The 23,922-nt window shown below is 39.3% G+C and overlaps 1 protein-coding gene across 3 annotated transcripts in view; it reads right to left on the reverse strand.

The window, feature by feature from the left end:
* The window catches only part of BACH2 (BACH transcriptional regulator 2), a 331,444-nt gene that overhangs the window by 65,761 nt on the left and 241,761 nt on the right, over positions 1-23,922 (reverse strand). For all 3 annotated transcript variants that reach the window (XM_004422127.3, XM_087443892.1, XM_087443893.1), the window contains one exon: positions 12,696-12,950. In XM_004422127.3, coding sequence (XP_004422184.1) covers positions 12,696-12,938 — 243 coding nt within the window. In that variant the 5' untranslated portion in view covers positions 12,939-12,950. The remainder of the gene's footprint in view (positions 1-12,695; positions 12,951-23,922) is intronic.

The raw sequence follows: 23,922 nt of genomic DNA on the forward strand, positions 1-23,922 counted from the left end.
TGGAGGATCTCTCCTCACTCATTCTCTAAAAACGTCCTATCAGTCGGTGAGTGTTGGTTTTAGGCGTTTTAAACTTCATGGAGGAGATGGAGGGAAAATCCTGTCCTCTCCTCTTCTGAACCTCTGCAGCACAAACAATGCCAACACAATTTGGCATCTACAGTGAATGCTCTTGAATTGTTCACCTTTGGTTTCTATGGCGTGGTCTTGATTCTTCAACTATATTGTAAGCACTCTGAAGGAAATGGTCTTGCTTTATATTTCTAAGTTAATTCCCCAAAGAAGAGACCTATGAAAGGGTCATGTGTTCCGTTCCTCTGCTTCTATGAAGTGCTGTACTTAAGCCACCTTGTCCTTTTGAGTATCTGCTTTAAACACACACACACACACACACCCAACTCCTCTGAAGGTAATTCTGTATTTTTTTGGTACCTTACTTTAGTGTCTAGGATCTTGCACTGTTATAAAATTCTCCTTTAATATAGCCAAAATCCCTCACATGCAGCAGGGATGCTATTACTTCTGTTCTGTGAATGAGAACATCTGGTCAACACTTACTAAAACGGCCTCAAACAGGAGGCACGAGGATGCTTGGTTAAACAGAACTTTGAAAGGTCATTGCATTTTTCTCCATGAACATCTTGTAAATCTGATGGATTTAAGTCACTCAAAAAATCTCCAGAGTTATAAAAGGTGTGCTTCAAGTATCTTTTAGTATCCTGATTTCCCAAACTATGAAGTTCTTACCCTGAACCTTGGTGTTCCACATTTTTAATCTTCTTATCTTCCTATTTGTAGGGCACAATTTAATTCCTGGGCTACTACAGCTCCACTTGGCAGACAGAATATTCCCACACAGTTTAAGGTGTTCATTGGGAAAGACGGACAGGGCAAACATGAAAACCTCTCTCCTGGTGCTAGAGTGCTCATCTTCACATGGCAAGATGCTTGAGGGTCCTGTCTCTTAGTAGACATTTTCCTGGCCTTTTAGTAACTTTCCTGTTTTCCCTACCCTTCTCTTTTTGTAACTAACAAAATAAGGATAGTAGATAAACTTAGATATAGACGTAGTACTACTTAGATGTAGTAGATAAACTACATCTTGTGAGATGTCATAAGGCCTCTCTGGACAGATCTTTGAAGTGACTTGCATACATAATTCCATTCCAACCCGTGTCACTCAACACGGCTCAGCACACACACCTGTGTGGCCAGTGCTCTCAGAGACCTGCTCTGCTCTACCCAGTTCTGGTTGCTGATGCCGCCTCCACAAATGACATCATCTATATACCATTTTTAGGAAGAATAACTTGTCATTTGGTTTTGCATATAAAGAATTAAAAAAATAAAGAAATCAATAGAACAAAAACGAAGACTTAGAAATAAAGAATCAGAAGAAATGAGCAATGACATTCAGTACTATCCTTTACAAAGCAGAAGACAAAATGAAATAGTTGTTACTTCAACTGTAATTGTGACCTTCTGTATCCTTCCTTTGATTTTCTTCTAAATTCAGGAATCTTTTGTTGGCTAAATCCCAGCATTTTTTTTTTCACCCCCGGGGCCAACTTTTTGGCTTGCTTGGAAACAGCTGCCAGTATTTCTCTTTGCTGCCAGTCAGTCAAAAAAATGTGCTCACGTTGGAGGCCTGGCTCCATCCCACCCAGGGTGCTGAATGCATTAACTTTTTCACACCCAGCCTGTGCCAGGCTGCACACAGAAGTCCATCTCAGACAGAAAAGCTCACTGCATCACCAGCTAGCTTGCAGTTGGTGCCAATGTAAGTTAGAGAGATTGTCAACATATTTTAGGAGTCTATGGCAAAGTGATAAACTTTACTATGCACACCAAGCTAATAGGAAAAAGAAAAAATCTGAAATAGGAAAACAAAAGTGCCATTATTTAATTGCTCCATTCCCGAAAGCAAAAACAACCCAACCCTTTATCTAGCCTGTGATTTGGTTAAGAACCAAAACAAACAAGAATATTAACATAAAGGTACTAACTGATTAGTGCCAGCAATTTTATTTTACTTTCTTTGTGCTTCTGAGAACAGCCTTTTTTACTGACAACCACATACCACTCCAGTGCCTGGATATGATCCATTTTATTAAGAAATTTCTAAATCATTTTCCTGGTTTACAGCTCGTCCAACCAAGATTCCAGGTGTTCTCACCATAAGAAGGGTCTCTTTCAAAAGCTGTCTGCTTGTATAACTGCACACCCACCAGAAATGTCATGGACACCCCAACAATAGAGCTGAAACCTGAAGCAGTTTGGTGACATTCCAAGTTTTTGAATGGAATGTGAATCCATTAAGATTATTAGGTAACTTTACTGATATTCTCAAATTTGTGCCAAGCGTTAAAGCTGCCAAAGAAAAGACAGAATAAAAACCAACTCTTGGATTCCAACTCTGAGCACTTTGGTGTGGAAACTGTATTTTCCTGTAACTCATTTAAAAAACACATCACGCTTTCACTGTTTAATTGCAATCTCAGTTTTCAGGAAGCAAAGAGAAATGAGATACATAATCGATGTTTCTCTTCCGTTCGGCTTTCAGCCTAAATGGTCCTGCGCTTTTATTGGCAAAGTAGGGCAGGTCATAATAGTGAACAAGAAATCTATTCTAAGAAGTATTGGCTCAACTGAAGTACCACTGCATCATGAGTGACTCAACCATCTACTCAAGAGTGATTACTCTGCAACGATGAAGCCACACTAATTGGACAATGGCTTGCTGCCAGCTCATGTTGGCATGACCTACAATACCCTTGGCTGACAGCCATTATGTCTATCACAACTTTTTTTTTTTTTTTTGGGGTAATCTGGATGGAAAGTGAAAATAATTTTTAAAAACCTTACCAAGTGCTATTTCACTTCTTATCATGAATTAAAAGTTTAATTAAGGCCTGAGTTCTATGATTAAATATGACAAAATAATAGTTAGGATTACTGATCAAGTGAGGAACTTTGCAGCTCCGAACTTTGTCTTGAAAGCTATTATTAATTTTAATGGAAACAGATAAGAGATTCCACAATAGGGGAAAGAAAGAAATGTAAGGGACATTTAATTCATATATAGAGAAAAGTTTTAAAATAAATAGATACACTGGTAACTAATTTTATAGAATTTAATGCAAACAAATTTGCTGTCAAAGGTTTTGTTATGAATCCATTTAAAATATTGATTATTGTGGTCATCTTATATGGGGATAAACCAGTATAGCAAAAGGAATCCTTAAAACTCGCTTTGAAATCAGGTCATTTAAAAATAATTTTTAGATATGTCTTAGTTTTTGTCTACTCAACTCCTTCTATGCCAAAAGAGGAATGCATTTCTGCATAAGTTCCTTTAAATAGGACTGACTTGGCCTCGGGATTTAAAAAATGTAAGAGGTTTGGAAACAGCTTATGCATTTCAGTTTTAAAATTAGCTATTGCTGTGGCTATTTTCACACCAGATTTCCCTCCCTCTGTCTCAGCACCGTTGAGCAGCCTTCGGAGAAGGAATCACAATAGTGTTAGCTCCCTTTCATGGCTTTGCTTTATTGCACCCCCATTTGAGAGTGAGGCCCAGATTTCAGGGCTGGAAGTCACCCTTGCATTGCTATAAATAAGTTCTGCCTTTAGGCATTTCAAAATTATCAGCACGATTGTAGGACTTGAAAACTTCTTACTTGCCAGCAAGTAGTTACCTGGAATATTTTGACTTATTATTTATTTGCTTTTTTTTCATCTGCTGCCAAGTCTCACTAATGCAACTTGGAAAATTGCACCACAGCTTTTAATGAGGATTCTGAGGTAAGAACCATTTCATCAGAGAAGACTGTGCTTTCCTTTTATGGGAATAATAACACCTACTGTTTATATAGCACCATCCTTCCAAGAAGTTTAACATATCACATTTCATTAATCTGAACAGCAGCCCTGCAAGTCAAGCTGGTAACCAGTATTACTACTCCCTACATACTCATATTGAAATTGAGGTCATTAAATGTGAATAATTTTTTCAAAATCCTAAAACCTTCTGAAATGGTTAGAGAGCAATAAAATGAATTTTCTACATTCTGCCAATGTTCTAGGTTATCAAATAGCCCAGTGGTTCTAAGCTCTTTAACTGTCATCTCCTGTGAACTCTTGAAAGATCATTTCTAAAAAGTCAGGGAGTATTCACAAAGATAAGTAAGAGAAGTGAGCTCGCTCCTCTTCTGAAATCCTATGGTTCTCTCCTTTCCTGACCAGTTTGCTTCCCATCTCCATGGCCTTTCCCTACTTCTCAATCCAAACACCTCTCCTCTCTTTCTGACCAGCAGGATTTCTCCTTTCCCTCTGGCAGGAACCTAGAAAGTTCAACAACCAGAAAACTACAGCATAGGATAGGACTTCAGAGATCATCCAGTCCAACTCCATCCTTTTCTGATAAGGATGTGCCTTGTTAAGTTGAGTCTGCCCACTTGGTCAGTAAATCCCATCCTCTTTCAAGTACTCAAGGGCATTCGTTTAGCAATTGGTCTTCTGTCTCCCGTATCATAAAGTTTTCTTTCTCTTTTGGAACTTTACCAACAGCCCAAGTATTAGTCAGGATGGGCTAGGCTCTGCTGTGAAAGCAAATAAACACCAAATCTTAATGGCTTAACATAAAAGATTACTTCTCATTCACGTCAGAGTCTGATTTGAGTCAGATGGCTCCCCTCCAACAGTGACTCAAGGATCTGGGCTTCAGTTCCATCATCTTGAAGTTCTTTGCACCAGTTAAATGAACGGGAAAGAACATGAAGAACTCATACCTAATTTCAACTGTCTCAGACCAGAAGTGACACATTCTACTTACATTTCATTGGCTAGATCTAGTCACATAGCACACCTGATTGCAAATTTGGTTTTCCTGTGTATCCGTGAAAGAGAGGAAAATTGAATATGGGTGAATACTGATCATCTTTACCCCGGAGTGCAAACATGCTGGAATTTCTTCCTACTTAAAACAAAAGCACCAAATGAAATCTCTTTTGATACTATTTCCCTCCAGCTACTGGCCCATTTCTCTGCTCCCTTTAACTCGAAAGGCCTAAAAAATGTAGCTTTTTCAAATTCCTGTCTTCCCATTTTCTCTAGAACACAACAGAATTGGTTTTTGCTCCTGCTGCTCCCCCAAAAGTGTTCAATGAAATCACAAATGGCTTCCAAACTGCTGGATGGTCAATTTTTAGCCTTCGTCTTAGATGACTATCGACATCCTTTGACCCAGTTGACTACTCTCTCCTCCTTGGAATACTTTCTTTACCTGGCTTCCAGCGCACCATACATTTTTGCTTTTCCTTCTACTTCAGTGATTGCTCCTCCTTGGTCTACCCTGCTGGCTCCTTTTTATTTCCTTGACTTCTTAATTCTGGAAAGCCCCAAGGCTCAATCCTGGGACCTCTTTTCTTTTTTTTCCCTGTCTACACTCATTCCCTTGGTGATTGTATCCTGTTTTGTGGCTTTCAATATCCCCAATACTCTGGTATTCATTACTTCTATCTCCAGGCTGGACTTCTCCCATGATTTCCCCATGTATATCCTACTGTGTACTAGACATCTCTACCTAGATGTTAACAGACATCTCAAACTTAATGTGGACAAAATAGAACCCCTAATCCCACCCCCACCATGTGTGACCTACTTCTCCCAGTCTTCACCAATCTCAGTTAATGGCAACTCTGTTCTCCCAACAGCTCAGGCCCCAAACCTTGGAGTTATCCTTAACGCCTCTCTTTCTCTTCCATCCTATATCCAATCTATAAGAAAATCTCATAAGCATTACCTTCAAAATATCACCAGAATCTGACACTGATCACCACTCCACTGCTATGGCCCTGGTCTAGGCCACCACATCATGCCTAGGTTGTTGCCTTAGCATCTTAAGTGTTTTCCCTGCTTCTGCCTTTGTCCTCTTTAGTCTATTTTCACAGAGCAATCAAAAGGATCTTCTCCTGTGAAATTCTCCAATGGCCTCTCAGCTTATTCCAAGAAAAGGCAACGTGTCCAAAAGGTGTACAGCCTGGCACCATTACCTCTCTGACATGCCTCCTCCCACTCTACTCCTGGTTCATTCTGTTACTGTGTGTCAAACATGCCAAGCCCACTCCAGCTTCAGGGTGTTTTCTTCACTATTCCTTCTTCCTAGATCACTCTTCCCCCAGATGTCAGCATGGCTGGCTCCCTCACCTCCTTCAAGTCTCTACTCAAAATTCATCCCCTCAAACAGGTCTTTCTTGACCACTGTATTTAAAATTGAAATACTCTTACCCTGAGGTTCCTTAACCCCCTTCTGTGTTATTTTCCTCAATGGCATCTACCCAAATACATATTATATTTATTTTCTGTCTCTCTTCCTTCTCCCCTACTAGAACATAGGCTTGGTTTTGTTCACTCGGTTCACTCAGCACTTAGAACAGTGCCTCCTGGTACATAGCGGGACCTTGATCAGCATTTGTTGAATGAATGACTAAATGAGTGAGGAAACAGAAGCCCAAAGGGGTTGACCGGCTTAAGACCTTACACGCAGTGAGTGCCAAGGTCTAGATTGTGGTTTTCCCAGCCCCTCATGGCTGATGCTCTCTGGATCTTAAAATTTTGCCTATTACTCGTCTTCCAAGTTTTGTCTAGGTGGTGAAGGCGGTGAGGCCAAAGGGCTGCCTGCATGCTCTGGGGTGAGTGAGTGTTTTATTCTTTTTATCCTGCTCATACCACTTCCCAAAGACCTCACCTGCTGTTTCCCACCAAATCTTACTTCCCCCTACAGTTACATTTGGGCTCAGAATGCTGTTGGCGTCCTGTGCTGTAGTGTTAAGTACTTTCTATTGTATGTATGACACACTGAAAGGACTGTCCAAAGATAATCATGACTGTCTTACTGCTTCTTTAAAAGACTGGACCTAAGCCATCCCAGAGACATTAATAGCTTTTATATCCTCTAAAAACCTTCAGACAAGAAGATTCCATAATTTCCTTGTTGGCCCTGTGCTTGGCAGTACTAATGCAGGAACATTCTTTATTCCACCCTGTGGTCAAGACTTAACAACAAATGCCTTTTCTTCAGAATCCTTCTGGGTCAGTTTTCCTTTTTGTTTAGCACTGAAAAAACGAGATCTGCCCTAAAATGTTGAAAGAGAGAGAAAGAAAGTGAAAGATAGAGAGAAAGCAAAAGACAGAGAGAGAGAGAGAGTGAGTAAGCAGAAGTCTGAAATATATTTATACCTAAGAAAGCATAAGGTCCACCTGAAAGGGCCATACTTACCCCTTCCTTACAGCTATTCTCTGCATAAACACTTCCCATTCTCTAGAGGGTGAAAGGACTTGGGAAACAAGCTCAAAGAAAGGTGGCGGAGCCTTGGCAATGACCTCTATTTTTTTTGTGTGTGTGTGAGGAAGATTAGCCCTGAGCTAACATTTGTTACCAATCCTCCTCTTTTTACTGAGGAAGACTGGTCCTGGGCTAACATCCATGCCCATCTTCCTCTATTTTATACGGGACACTAACACTGCATGGCTTGACAAGTGGTGCGTTGGTCCACGCTTGGGTTCTGAACCCCCAAACCCTGGGCCACCAAAGTGGAGTACATGAACTTAAAAGCTACGCCACTGGGCCGGGCCCGGCAATGACCTCTTTTTTCCCTCTTATTTTAAATATTTATTATTTTTTATTACTTTTATTTATTTATTTATTTGGTGAGGAAGATTCGCCAAGCTAACATCTGTGCCAATCTTCCTCTATTTTGTATGTGGGTCACCGCCACAGCACGGCTGGTGACGAGTGGTGTAGGTCCACACTCGGGAACTGAACCTGGGCTGCTGAAGTGGAGTGTGCCAAACTTAACCACTAGGCCTCGGGGCCAGCTCCTTAGATATTTATTTTTGACAAATAAAAATTGTATATATTTGAGGTATACAATATGATGTTTTGATACAGGTATACATTGTGAAATAATTACCACAATCAATCAAACTAATTAACATATCTACTACTTCCCACAGTTATCATTTTTTTTTGTGTGTGTGGTGAGAATAATTGAGATCTACTCTCTTAGGAAATTTCAAGTATATAATACATTATTATTAACTATAGTCACCATGCTGTACATTAAGTTTCCAGAACTTATTCATCTAATAACTGAAAGTTTGTACCCTTTGATCAATATCTCCCCTTTTGCCCTAACCACCCCCGGCCCCCAAGCCCCTAGTAAGCCCATTCTACTCTCTGTTACTGTGAGTTTGACTTTTTTTTTTTAGATGCCACATATAAGTAAAATCATGCAATATTTGTCTTTCTATGTTTGGCTTATTTCACTTAGCATAATGTCCTCCAGGTTTACCCATCTTGCTGCAGACAGGATTTCCTTCTTTCTTAAGGCTGAATAATATTCCCTTGTATATATACACATCACATTTTCTTTATCCAATAATCTGTCAATAGACACTGAGGTTGTTTCCATATCTTGGCTATTGTGAATAATGCTGCAATAAACACGGGAGTGCAGATATCTCTTTGAGATACTGATTTTCTTCCTTTCAGATATATACCCAGAAGTGGGATTGCTGGATCACATTCTAGTTCTATTTTTAATTTTTTAAGGAACCTCCATACTGTTTTCCACAATGGCTGTACCAATTTACATTCCCACCAACAAAGCACAAGGGTTCTTTTCTCCACATCCTCGCCAACACTTGTTATCTTTTGACTTTTGATAATAGACCTTGGCAATAACGTCTTAACAGATGCTCTTCTCCTCTAGCATTCTGGGAGGGACCCAAGCAGCCCCATAAGAATGGGGTTGATGTGCAAACACATCGTGGGCTCCATGTCTTCTAAGGAAGCATACCTCACATTCCTGCCCTCTGTGTTCAACACACCATAAGAGCGAACTTCACGCTTGTGATGCCACTTCCCGTATGGTTAGCATCCAGCCTGAAATGGTCTTCATGACTATAGCTAAGGTGGTATTTGTTGCACCAACTTTAATCCTCATGAGCAGTAGAAGAAAAGCCTTGCAATGCTTGGCACATAAACCACTTTCTCTTCACCTCTCAGCACAAAATATACTTACTAATTATAAATTAAATGATCTGTTTCATTATTTAATGAAAGTACTAAGTACAATGCCTCATCTCCTACTATTAGCTGACACACATTCCTGGGTGTGTTTTTCTTTTTTTTTTTTTAAAGATTTTATTTATTCAGTTTTTTCCCCCCAAAGCCCCAGTAGATAGTTGTATGTCATAGGTTCACATCCTTCTAGTTGCTGTACGTGGGACTCGGCCTCACGTTGGACGGAGAAGTGGTGCCTCGGGGCGCTCCCGGGATCCGAACCCGGGCCGCCAGCATCAGAGCGCGCGCACTTAACCGCTAAGCCACGGAGCCGGCCCCTGGGTGTGTTTTTCAATGGGGAGCCAACATTCATGCCATATAAATTCGAGGGACTATCTGTCATTCCATTTTAGAAAAATAAAAAAGGCAAGACGATTCAATTACTCCTAGACTTCTAGAAGGAGGCCTCTATTTTTGTCTCTCCCCTTTTCAGTTCAGAGGCTACACTGGGCACTCTGTGTGGCTCTCATTTGCTAGTAATTGCATTGCCCATCAGGAGTTAGGATTTTGGGGGTAGAACTGCACAACTGCACAGCAGCTGGAAGCCAGACCTGGGTCTGGCTTAAGCTAACTCAGCAGAGAAGCAGGAGGGGTGGCAGTTTGTATCTGGAAGTTTCCTAGTCCAAGGAGGAGCTCTCAGCCTTGGCCATACGGAGAAGCCCAGTGGTGGCTGGGCAGGGAGCGCAGAGATGGGCCAAGTGTGAACAAGGCTGGGACAGGGCCAGAAGTGGATTTGAATTCGGTGATAGAATTACGATGAGGTGTAAAGATTTCCAAGGAGCTAATCAAATGCTTTTTCTTACATCATATGAACCCAATGTCAATTAGGTCCAGGTAGCTACTTCCAAGGTAGAGTTTGGGATGTTTGTTTATTCACCACTTCATTCAAATTCTACGAAGTCATTCACTGAGCTAAGTGGGACAATGACCACAGAGCCTGCAAGGACATTTAAGTGTGCACACAGCAAGGAGAGGAAAACAATGCCCAGCGCTTGGGGCCACAGGCGAGTGATCTGAGCAGAGGGAGAAGGCTCTTAGAAGGAGGCCTCAGAAACAGTGACAGACCCACAGAGGAAAATGTCATTGGAGCAGGCTCGCATGCCCCATCGCCAAGGTACTTAGAGCTGGGTTACTGACAACACAATTTCACATTTCATAGGAAGACAAAAAGGTATCTAGTTCTATCTGAAAGTTTCAGGTACAAGAGCGCCCAGAATGCTTTAATGGTTTGGAGAATGCAGATGACATAGGGGCAACAATCATTTTACATGGCTATGAAGAAAGAAAATGAATACACAGCAAATTCTCAAAAATAGAACACAAACGATCAAAAGGTCAAATAGATTTGTGTGTGATGTTATACAGTGTGCTTCTTACTTTAAAGAGTGCCTAATGCCAAGGAAATAAGCGATTATCAGGGATTTGACCTAAAAAGAAACTTTTAGGTTATGCCATACACATCAATACCCCAGTTTCCTTTAAATTTTACTGCCTTGCTATTATTGTATTATGATAAATAATTCAAGCACTTCAGAATTTTAGGGGTTTTTACAGGTAAGATACTGGAGCTCAGAGAGGTTAAGTGACTAGACCTGGACCCCAGAGCTAACTGAGGGCCAGTCCAGGGCTTAGGGCATAAGGTCAAAGGAGTCTCAAGATGAGGCCAAGTCACTGAAGAGAGACTAAATTACACCAAATATGATTTTCATTTGTACATATATCTTAATATAATCTATTTTTTTTGAAAATCAGTAAAAAACATAAAAATAAAGTGGTTCTCAAATAGATACAAATAATAAATTAACTGTAAGCCCCACTGCCTCCCCAAGACCATTCTGGATAATTGGAAGTTTTCCAAATATTTCCAGGGAATTCTAGAGTTGGAGTAAATTCAAAAGGCATTCTTCCTGCCCATCTAGAGAAGAAGAAAGGGTCTTACATTTGACAAATTGCCTACTATGGGACAGAGACCATGACAGGAACTTTTATATTTATCATCTCACCTAATCACAGGTTAGTGTTCGCCCATTAATGCAGATGAGGACAACCCAACCCAGGATCACCCGGTCACACCACAGCTGCCATTCCTTGGCCTTCCCACATTACTTGGTACATAAGCCTCCCTCCCTACTCTAGCCCCAATTATGTTATCTCCAACTGATTTGTCCTTTTGCTTCCGGTATTGGGATCTTTCTAGTTGTCTACTTGCTGGTGGTGGGGGGAGTGGTAATGGAGCCTTTTATGTGGGTACGTAACAAAGAATATCAATGTGACAATGATGAGTGCTTATGCAGGCCTCACTTGATCAGCTGACCACTCTCCTGAGCTGCAGGGGTAACAGCAGATGATGCTTAAAAAGCGACAGGATCTGGTGACCTTTTCCGACCCCCATGTCTTGTTTGCCTATTTGTTTTTTATGTTGAATTCAGATGCCTTTCTGTGGAGCAGGTGCTCACCCCACCACTTCCTACTGTCTCATGCACAATCTGCTTTCCTCATTTACACTATTTGCCAGGCCTCTGGAGGCATTTGGGTTTTTGACTCCTGGGATTTAATGCCAGTTGGACTCACATCCACATTAGCAGCTTACATCAGAGTGATAGGGTATTTGGTTTCTCCTAGGGTTGCTGTGAGGATCACTGCACAACTCTATCACATAGGCTATGTATGTAAGTTGTACCCCTGAGAGTTGTGCAGTGCACGGCCTACACAACCGTTGGTGGTGGCCCTAGCACTGCATACCGTGCTGGTGCACAGGGAATGATTCTGGCCCTAAACACAAAGTCTAAGGCTGCTTGGTATCACCCTTAGTCCCATGAAAATGGAAAGTCAGGTTGATGGAAGAAGAGAAATTGTATACACAGTTCAAAGGGTGACCAATTGAATGGTTTGTCACTGTGAAGCCCATCCTTTGAGTTCCTGCAGCTCAAACCATCCAATTGAATGTCTTCTCTGGACAGAACAGGTCCAGCTACCAGTATCCCCAAAGTACAGAAATGACTGGATTTACTGAAGTAATTGAGAAACCCGAGTAGGGTATTTTCAACAATGGTGAGAAAATCAAGTTTACGCTTCTTAGAATCTTACTCTATTAACTGTGAAAATTACTGCTTGCTTTTACTTTTCCCCCAAGCAAGGAAGGTGCTGTGAATACTTTCATTCTTTTACTCTCAAGGGAAATCAAGCGTTCCTTCAACCATTTGAAAGAGAAAAAATCATAGCAACAGTCCCAGTGATTCAGATCCCACATCTAGGACCGTACCAAACTTTGGGTGAACTACTCAAAACCTGAAGAGTATGTGAACTAGAAACTACAAGTGACTGTGAGCCACAGGTGAGGTTCAGTTCCTTTAAAGAAAGAGGCTCTGTTCAGATTCATGCTTTCGAGACTTTAAGCGCTTCAAATAGAAACTGGCTATGCCACAAACCTAACGTGTGGGTGACTTGAACACCAAGCCCCTGAGCGGGGACGTGGCACAGGGTCCACCTTCTAGTTCCTACTCAGCCAACTGTCTACAAGTCGATAAGTTTCCATTAGCAACCACACAAACAACCCAAACTACTGTACCTCTTCAGGCAAGCTGACCACCAAGTCATTTTTCGTCTGTCCGACCAGCGCCTGCCAGAAGTATTCACTGCATGCGGCCAGCACAGCGCGGTGGGCCCGGAACTCCTTTCTCTCCACTATCAGAGTCACATCACAGAGAACATCCTTTTTCCGCTGGTCATTGAGGCCCAGGAGGATGTTGGTGCAGTGGACTGTGGACTCATACACATACATGGGGGAGTCAGGCTTCTCATCCACAGACATGCCGTTCACACCCTGAAAGAAAGAAAGGCCGGTCATCACAGCTATCTGAGTCAGAGAGAAGGTGAGAAAGAATGACACTGTTCCTGTGTCCCACTGCCAGGAGCCGGGCAGAAAGGAACGGAATCACCCATTAGCATATTCACGCTTAGTTAGCACAATGAGCTCAGAAAACATATCTGGAAAGTCGTGTTCTGTGGCTGACTTCTCTCCTTTCCACTTATTGCGTCCTTTCACCCCACGGAAACAAAGCCAGGTCTTTTAATGCAACACACACAACATTTAAAACACATACATACTTTAAAACTTGGTAGTTTTGGTTTTGTTAGCCAACTGAAAAGGAACTTTCACGTATACATAGTCCCAATTCAAGTATTAATTGGGCTTTGTGTTAAGAGGAAATGAATCATTCTGAAGAATTTGTAATGCTCTCTTGATGAAGTACATGTAAGTTCCTAGGTTGAAATTTGGCTAAGATGCCAAGCAGAGTAAATATGTAGTCACAATACATAATTTAACAAGTGAACTACACTGTATGTGTTCTAAAGTGTAGATATAGCCAGCTACTATAATTGCCCTCCACCACTTCAAGACAGACACAACCAACATAATGCAATTGTTGCTCGTGAAAAGCTCTTGAAAAGAAGTGGAATTGTGCTGCGATTATCCCAGCAGACTTGATGGACGACGTCTTTAAGGAAACACAATATATCACATTAGGAGTCATAAAAAAGATGTATTCAACAGCAAAGATTACTTTTATGAAAGGGTTCTTTGCTTTAAGAAGTGTCCACCGATGTATTTTAATCTGTGCAGAAATAGAAGTATAATGATGTACACCTGAAATTTATACAATGTTATAAACCAATTTTACTGCAATAAACAAAATTAAAAAAAAAACAGTATCTGTAATTAATTTATATAACAGTTTTTCAGTAATGATTACTACTAGTTTGAATTCCAATAGTGAGTCTTACTTTCTTTTTGGCTTTATTCTTATTTATTTTTCAACAGCTTTAACATACTATAAACTGCATATGTTTATAGTGCAATTTGATACATTTTGGCATATGTATGCAACTGTGAAACCATCATCACAATCAAGACAGTGAACACACCCATCACCACCGAACCTCCCTTGATGCCCCTTAATAGTCTCCTCTTTGCACCTCTCTGTGCCCCACCCCATGAAACCACAGGTCTGCTTTCTGACACTACATATTAGTTTGCATTTTCTTTTTTTTTATATAAATGAAATCATACAAATTGCATTCTTTTATGTCTGGCTTCTTTTACTCAGCATAGTTATTTTGCAAGTCATCCATGTTGTTGCGTGCATCAAACGTTTGTTCCTTTATTGCTGTGTAGTGTTCTATTGTGCAGATATAGCACAATTTTTTATCCATTCATCTATTGATGGATATTTGGGTGTTTCCAGTTTTTGACTACTACAATAAAGCTGCTAGAGATTAGTGTATAAATCTTTGTATGAACATACGCTTTCGTTTCTCTTATGTAACTACCTTACGGTAGAATGGATGGATCATGTGGATGGATCACATGGATGGATGTGTAAGGCTAACTTTTTAAGAAATCGTCCCTTTTTTCTAAAGTGGTTGTACCATTTCACATTTTCAATAGCACTGTATGAGAGTTCCAGTTCTTTCAATCTTTGCCACCACTTGGTATGGTCAGTCTTTCTAATTCTGGTGATTCTAATAGATAAACTGTAGTATCTCTTTGTGGTTTTAATTTGCTTTTCTCTAATGACTGAAGAAGTTGAGCATTTCATGTGCTTATTTGTCATCTATTAATCTTCTTTGGAGAGACGTCTATTCAGATGCTTTGTCCATTTTTTATTGGGTTGTTTCCTTATTATTGAGTTTTGAGAGTTCTTTATATGTTCTTTTTTTTTTTTTTTTTTTTTAAAGATTTTATTTTATTTTTCCCCCCAAAGCCCCAGTGGATAGCTGTATGTCGTAGCTGCACATCCCTCCAGCCGCTGCACGTGGGACTCGGCCTCAGGATGAACGGAGAAGCGGCGCCTCGATGCGCACCCGGGACCCGAACTCGGGCCACCAGCATCGCAGCGCGCGCACCCAACCACCAAGCCACGGGGCCGGCCCTCTTTATATGTTCTGAACAAAGTCTTTTATCAGATATGTGATTTGCAAATATTTTCTCTAAGTCTGTAGCCTGTCTTTTAATTCTTTTGTTGTTTTTCAAAGAGCAGAAAGTCTTCATTTGACGAAGTCCAACTGAGCAATTTTTTCCCTTATGGATCATACTTTTGGTGTTTCTCTAAAAAATCTTTGCCTAAACCAAGGTCATATCTTTTGTTAGATTTATATCTAGATACTAATATTTTTAATGCAATTATAAATGGTTTTCCGTTCTAATTTAAAGTTCTGATTTTTCATTGCTAGCATATAGACACAGAAATGACTTTTGTGTATTGATCTTGTATCTTGAAGCTTTGCCGAACTTGCTTATTAGTTCTCACAGCCTTTTTTTTTGGGTAGATTCTACAGATTTTCTACATAGAAGATTATGTTCCTGTAAATGAAGACATTTTATGTCCTTTCCAATCTGAATGACTTCAATGTCTTTTTCTTGCCTGACTTCGTTGGCTAGAACCTCCAGCACAATGTTAAATAGACGTGGTAAGAGCAAACACCCTTGCCTTGCTCCTGATGTTAGCAGGGAACGCGTTCAGCCTTGCACTGTTATTTATAATGGTAGCTATAGGTGTTTCACAGATACCCCTATGGAGTTGAGGAAGTTTCTTTCTATTCCTAGTTTGCTGGGAGTGTTTTTTTTGAAAATCAAGAACAGATGCTGGATTTTGTCAAATGCTTTTTCTGCATCTATCGAGATAATCACACAGTTTTTCTTTTTTAGCATAACATTGATTTTTGAATGTTAAACAAACCTTGCATTTCTAGGATAAACTCCACTTGATCATGATATATTTGCCTTGTTATACATTATTGGATTCAATTTACTCACATTTTGTTAAGAATTTCTACATTTATGCTCATGAGGGATATTCATCTGTAGTTTTCTTATATATTTTAAAATCTGGTTTTAGTCTCAGGGTAATGCTGTTCTCACAAAATGAATTGGGAGGTATTTCTTTCTCTTCAATTTTCTAGAAGAGTTTGTAAAGAATTGGTATCATTTCTTCCATAAACATTTGGTAGAATTTACTTGTGAAATCTTCTGGGCCTGGAGTTTTAACCACAAATTCAATTAAAAAATTATAAAAGTTATTGGCATAAAGTTGTGCATAATATTTCCTTATTTTCTTTTTAATATCAGTGGAATCTGTGCCAATATCACCTCTCACATTCCTGATATTGGGAATTTGTGTCATCTCGCTCTTTTTTTCCTGATCCGTTTGGCTACAGGTTTATCAATTTTATTGATATTCTCAAAACGCTAGCTTTTGGTTAAACTGATTTTATTTATTTTTCTGTTTTCTATTACATTGATTTCTGTTCTCATTGTTATATCCTTTCTTCCGCTTACTTTGGGTTTAATTTGCTCTTTTCCAGTTTCCTTAGGTAGAAGTTGAGCTCATTGATTTAAGATCTTTCACCTCTTCTAGGAAAGGTGTTAATGCTATAACTTCACTCTAAGTACTGCTTTAGCAGCATCTCACACATTTTGAAATGTTGAGTTTTTATTTTCATTCAGTTCAAATACTTTCTAATTCCCTTTTTGACTTCTTCCTCGATGCATAATTATTTGTAAATATGTTATTTACTTTCCAAATATTTGAAGGAGTTTCCAGATATCTTTCTGTTATTGTTTTCTGATTTAATTTCACTGGGGTCAGAGAACAAATTTTGTATGACTTCAGTCCTTTTAATTTATGGAGACTTGTTTTATATCTCAGAACATGGTATATTTTGGTAAATATTCCATATGCACTTGAAAAGAATGTGTGTTCTGTTGGCTGGTGTGTTCTCCAGTTAAGTCAAGTTGTATGATAAGTGTTGTTCAAGTCTATATCTTTACTAATTTTCTGTCTACAGGTTCTATCAAGTGTGAGAAGGGGCACTAGAATCTTTGACTGTAATTGTAGCTGTAATCAGTTTTTGCTTCATGCAATTTGAAATCCTGCTATTAGATGCATACATGGTTAGAATTTTTATTTTCTCTTCATGTATTTATTCTTCTCTCATTATGAAATGAACTTTTTTTTTTTCGTGCAGAAGATCAGCCCTGAGCTAACATTCGATGACAATCCTCCTCTTTTTGCTGAGGAAGATTGGCCCTGGGCTAACATCCGTGCCCATCTTCCTCCACTTTATATGGGACGCAGCCACAGCATGGCTTAACAAGCGGTGTGTCAGTGGCCGCCCGGGATCCAAACCTGTGAACCCCTGGCCGCTGAAGCGGAGTGCACCCACTTAGCTGCTGAGCCACTGGGCTGGACCCATGAAATGAACTTTTTTTTTGGTGAGGAAGATCAGCCCTGTGCTAACATCTGCCAATCCTCCTCTTTTTTTTTTTTTGCTGAGGAAGACTGGCCCTGGGCTAACATCCATGCCCATCTTCCTCCACTTTATGTGGGACGCCGCCACAGCATGGCTTGCCAAGTGGTGCATTGGTGAGCGCCCAGGATCCAAACCAGTGAACCCTGGGTGGTCGCAGGGAAGCGCACGCACTTAACTGCTTGTGCCACTGGGCCGGCCCCCTGAAATGAACTTTTAATTCCTGGAAATAACCCTTTGCTTTGAAGTCTACTTTGATACTAACATAGCCACTCCAGCTTTTTTTTTTTTTTCCTTTGAAGAAGATTAGCCCTGAGCTAACATCTGTTGCTAATCCTCCGCTTTTCTGCTGAGGAAGATTGGCCCTGGGCTAACATCCATGCCTATCTTCCTCTACTTTATACGGGACGCTGCCACAGCATGGCTTAACAAGCGGTGCATCAGTGTGCGCCCAGGATCCAAATCTGCGAACCCCGGGCCACCAAAGCGGAGCGTGCAAACTTAACCGCTACGCCACTGGGCCGGCCCCCTACTCCAGCATTTTTTGATTAGTGTTAGCATAGTATACCTTTTTTCCTTCTTATCCTTTTAACCTATTTGTGTCTTTATATTTAAAGTGTTTTTCTTGTAGGCAGCATATAATCGAGTCTTGCTTTTTTTTTAAAATCCAATCTGATAATCTTTGACTTTTAATTCTGGTACTGATACCATTTATATTTAACCTGATTAATGATTTGGCTGGTTATCATTTTGCTACTTGTTTTCTATTTGTCCCATTTGTTCTTTGATTCCTTTCCCCTCATTCTCTGACTCCTTTTGTATTAACTGAGTATTTTTTATAATTCAATCTTATCTCTTTTATTGGAATGTTGTTTTGTTATTTTATTGGTTGCCTTAGGGTTTATAATATCCTTCTTTAAGTTGTCACAATCTACCTTCAAGTGATATTATACCACATCACCTAGAGTATAAGAACCTTACGATAGTATGCTTCCATTTCTCCCTTTCTGGCCTTTGTGCTATTGTTGTCATGCACTTTACTTCTGCAAATGTTATAAACCCCACACTACATTGTTATTATTTTTGTTTAAACACTCAATTATTTTTAAAGAGATTTAAATGATACTAGAAAAAGTTACATATGTACACATTTTCCTTCTGCCTGAAGGACTTCCTTTAATATGACTTGCTGTGTTGATACGCTGGTGTCTTAGTCAGCTTGGGCTGCCATAACAAAATACCAGAGTCTGCGTGGCTTCAACAACAGGAATTTATTTCTCACAGTTCTGGAGGCTGAGAAGTCCAAGATCAAGGTGCCAGCTGATCTGGTTCCCTGGTGAGTGCTCTTTTCCTGGCTTGCAGATGGCTGTCTTCTCACTGTGTCCTTGCATGGTGAAAAGAGAGAGCTCTGGTTTCTTTTCCTCTTCTTATGAGGACACTAATCCCATCACAGGGGCTCCATCCTCATAACCTCATCCAAACCTAATTACCTCTCAAAGGTCCCACCTCCAAATACCATCACACTGGGAGTTAGGGCTTCAACATATGACTCTTGGGGAGACATAAATGCTCAGTTTGTAACAGCAGGCAATGAATTCTTTCAGTGTTTGTTTCTTTTAAGAAGTCTGTTGCCTTCATTTTTGAAAGTTATTTTTGTGCAGTATAGATTCCAGTTTGACAGTTTTTCTTCCTTTTAGTACTTTGAAAGATGTCATTGCCCTGTCTTTTCACTTGCATGCTGTCTAATGAAAAATGTGCCTTCATCCTTATCTTTATTCCTCTATATGTAATGTCTTTTTTTCCTTCTAGCTACTTTTAAGATTTTCTCTTTAATCACTTGTTTGATTTGATTTGATTATGACGTGCCATGGTATAGTTTTTTTCTTGGTTCTTGATCTTTTTGGATGGGTAGGTTTATAGTTTTCATAAAATTTGGAAATATTTATTCAGCCATTATTTCTTCAAATATTTGTGCCAAATATTTTTTCTGTCTCCTCTCCTCTTCTCTTTTGGGGAGCTCAGTTACATGTATATTAGACTACCTGAAATTGTCCCACAGCTCAAAAATGCTCTGTACCTTTTTTTTTTGTGGTAGTCTTTTTTCCTCTCTGTGTTTCAATTTGGACAAGTTCTATAGCTAGGCCTTCAAGTTCACTAATCTTTTCTTCTGCAATATCTAATCTGCCATTAATTCATTTCATAATAATTTTCATCTCAGAAATTGTGGTTCTCATCTCTAAAAGTTTATTTGGGTCTTTTTTATATCTTCCACGACTTTACTTAAGATATGCAATCATTCCTCCAACTTCTTGAATGTGTGGAATACAGTTACAATAACTATTTTTGTCTGTTAATTCTAACATCTGTGTCAGTTCTGGTTCAGTCTCGATTGATATTTCTCTTCATGATGAGTGATATTTTCCTGCTTCTGTGCATGCCTGGAAATTTTTGATTGGATGCCAGATATTGTGAATTTTACCTTGTTGGATGCTTGATATTTTTGTGTTCCTATAAATATTCTTAAGCTTTGTTCTAGGACTCAGTAGAGTTACATGGAAAAAGTCTGATCCTTCAGGTTTCCTTTTGAGATCTGTTAGGTGGGAACAGCAACATTTAATCTAGGGCTCCTTATTTCTCACTACTGATTCAAGACCCTTCTGAGTACTTTACCCAATGCCCCTTGAATTATAGGTTTTCTAGTCTGACTGGTAGGAACAGGTGTTATTCCTGGTCCTCTGTGAGCTTTGAGTACTATTCCTTCTAATTATTTTGGGTGTTTTTTTCCTCATTTTTCTGTAGTTTCTCCATACACATGTGCTAATGAGTACTCTGCAAAATATTTAAGGGAAATCTTCTGTAGATCTCTGGAGTTTTCTCTCTGTGCAGCTCTCTCTTCTCTGCTACCCTGCTTTCTGAACTCCAGCCACCATAGTCTCTCCAGACTATGAGCTCCATCTCCTCAACTCAGGAGTCAGCCAGGCTCTTCTGTGGTTCCTCCTTCCTGTGCCATGACCTGGAAATGCTCTAAAGACAGTAAGCTGGGCTCAGCTTGTTTTCCCTCTCTGGGGATCAATGTCCTTTGTCGCTTGGTGTCTTGAAAACAATTGTTTCATATATTTTATCTGTTTTTATCATTGTTTCAGGTGGGAAGATAAATCTAGTACCTGTTACTCCATCTTGGCTGAAAGCAAAAATCCTGGATTTATTCTTTATATTATAGTTACCCTAAGCACTTTACAAACAAAAATTTAGCACATATAGTGTAAACTTTGCTCTACATAAATGATGGTTTCATAATACCTAATTATGAAAATGTTTCTGCAAAGAAGAATTTTTAGTTCTTTGGTATTCCAATAAAATATAAAGCATCTGTGAGCTTTATTATCTGGAATCATTTTTTATGCAATAAGAATAGCATTCTAAATGACACGATTCAGTTATAATGACCATAAGCCATGAGGTAATAGTGAGTTTACACGGCTTCTGTCTATGACTAGTTAAGGGCTACGAAATTCTTTATTATCTAGTAAGAATACAAATATTTTCTATTCTGGATTCTTTTCCATAGATTGTTTTCAGGACTTCTTATCTCCCATACAGGGTCTCAAGTCTGATTTATTTTCTCCACTCTTAGTTCCTAAATTATTACTCTTTCTCCTATCACATTCAGTTTTCTCAATTAGTCTGTGGAAATTCATTTATTTACTTTTAAAAATCACAATAGCTTGCACATAGCAGGCAGCACTCAAAACCGGGTGAAAGAATTAATGTTCTGGGATGTAAACGGTGTGCTTAATTCATAAGAAGCAGGAGATTGATAAGAGACATATCATTTTTCCAATCCATTTATGGGTAATTCATATTAATGCACCTACTCTAAGAAGAAAGAAGCTTGCTATAAATGTTACAAAGCTGTAAGTTCTTTAGTGAAACATGAAATGAAAGAAAATCAAAAGAGAAACGAGAGTGAAGTGCAGTGGAGAGGGGAGTGGACTAGGGGTCTAGGGCTTTTGGTCCAGCTCTGGCACTGACCAGCTATGTGAATTTTGGATAAATCGTCTAACTTTCTCTGGACCTGCTTCCATGTTTATAAAATGAAAAGTCTGGACTAGACGACCAGCAAAGTTCTTACAGATCTACAATTCTATGAGTCTAAGAGTCTATAAAAGAAATACCTAGTTGATCACAGGGAATGGGATACTGTCATTTTAGTTGAGAGAAGCTAGCTTTCTTTGACCTTATAAAGACCATTATGTATACTCTTTTATTGTTGTTGATGTTGCATGGCTTAATAAAACTGTCTCTGAAGAGCTGGTTACAGGGAATGGGGTGGACAACATATAGGAAGAAATGAAAGCCTTTTGGGAAGGAAGGAACTAGGACCCCAACCCCTGCTCCCATAGGTTCCAAGTTAGGAAGATCTGTCTGGTTAGACCATGGTATCCCTGAGAAAATGGAGAGGGACAAGTCCCTTGAAGTGAAATTACCTTTGGGAAATGGGAAATCCAAACCTAGGAGGCCATTTTGGCACAATATGTGGAGCTGATGCTATTAGCTCCTCCAGTCCTGGATATCTTAGCCCAGAGGCTGAGCAAGGGAGTATAAACTAAAAGAATATGTCACCTGGGAATCCAGTGTGGAGTTCCACTGAGGTCTGAGTGGGGCCTGACCGCTATACAGCAGCACTGCACAAGGGTCTACTCCACCAGGCAGGAGTAGTCATCAACAGTGGTGAAGCCAAGGAGCGGGTGGACTCTCAGATTCTGGTTCACAAGCAAGATGGTGTCCTTCTGGCTCTAAGGCATCTGGGAGGCCTCAGGGAAAGACTCCATATCCTGCTAATAGGGCAGGTTTCGAAAAATAAAGGAGATGTGGCAATGTACGCACCCTGGGTCGATGAAGTAGGCTATAATAGTCATATGAACATGGATGTCTGCTTTTTGGGTTAAACCTTCCAGAGAGTTTTAGAAAACATTTAAAACATATGATATCTGTTCTATAGTTCTATAATATTATCTATAGATAATATTATATCTAATATTATAGATAATACTATAGATAATATTAGATATAATATTATATTATAATATTAGATTATTAGATAATATATCTATATAATTAGATATTAGATTAGATACTATTAGATATAATATTATATCTAATATTAAAACATATTAGATCTGTTCATCAAATGGTATAATCTAAAATCTATCATTCCCAGGAAGCTGTTGTTAGACTTTAACCTGTCTAAGGATTTTCTTGACTTTATTACATTAGCCCTGGATAATCCTCCCTTACGCTATGCCAACACCACTCTCTTCTTCTTAGCCTTTGCATTCCTATTGGCTCTTATCATACTCCTGCCTGTAGGCCCCTTTTCAAGTATAATGGAACATTCTGTTTCTTTTTCTTTTAGAAATCATTAGCCCTTCCCATCCTCCAATCACCATGGGTGCTCTTCTAGGAACTCCCTCCAATTTGTCTGTTTTTGACTGACCAACGCCAACCTGAATTCTGTTTCTCCTATCCCTGCATCATGCCCCATTAAATTTTCTTTTTTCACTTGCCATACTAATATTAATTTAAAAACATTTTTCCCCCAATGCAGCAAATCCTGAAATCTGCAGCAGGACCCATGGGATCTAAGAATGAAACACTTTGTACTGAGTAACAAAGCCCAGAATAGCACATAGGAGTCTGACAGCCAGTCTTGACACTAAGTATTAGACAACGTGTTAAAGTGTGTAGACATTAGCCGAAATCAGATTGTAAGGTTCTGATTTGGGTTTTGGCTGGATCTCGTTCTTCTTTTTGTAGGCCAAAAAACCCAGCAGTACATGTACATACACATATACCCCAATCATTTTATCATATGGTTCAGCAGTAAAAGTTAATTACTATTATTTTATCATAGTGTGCTCATCCTCTCAAAAAGCTACAGAGACTGCAACTCTTATCAGTCAAAGATACAGCGTTAATGAAAACAGACTCCCTTATTAACTCACTCATTCACTCTTCATTCATTATTGGGTCATATTCAGAAATTAAAATGTCTAACACTTCATTCTGAAGGTAAAAGTATAAATCAAAAAACCAAAAAAGAAAAAAAATCTACAGTGGGAAATCTGAAAAGCTGCAATTCACAAAAAAAGTAGAATGTTAAGTTTTTCAGACAACCTGTCATGTCTAGAATGTTTCAGATGAAAAGAAATGAATACGCCTTGCAGATAATGAAAAAGACCAAATTATAAACCATTTCACTTGAAATTCCAACCACATTTCCCCTAGAAAGAGTACAGTAAGTAAATACTTCTGTGAATCAAACACTAAATTATTTAGTAATTGCTGAGTATATTTCTGCTCTTAATGTCTTTTTTTTTAAGTTATTTACTATGAAATCATAAGGGTTAGTTTTTATAAAAGAACGTTATCAAGTCTATAGAAATTTTAGAGCACATAGTGCATTAAAATTACTAAGTTATTAC

This window comes from Ceratotherium simum, chromosome 19 (genome assembly GCF_057802395.1).
Source record: "Ceratotherium simum simum isolate JZ-2026a chromosome 19, ASM5780239v1, whole genome shotgun sequence".
Classification (NCBI taxonomy): Eukaryota; Metazoa; Chordata; class Mammalia; order Perissodactyla; family Rhinocerotidae; genus Ceratotherium; species Ceratotherium simum.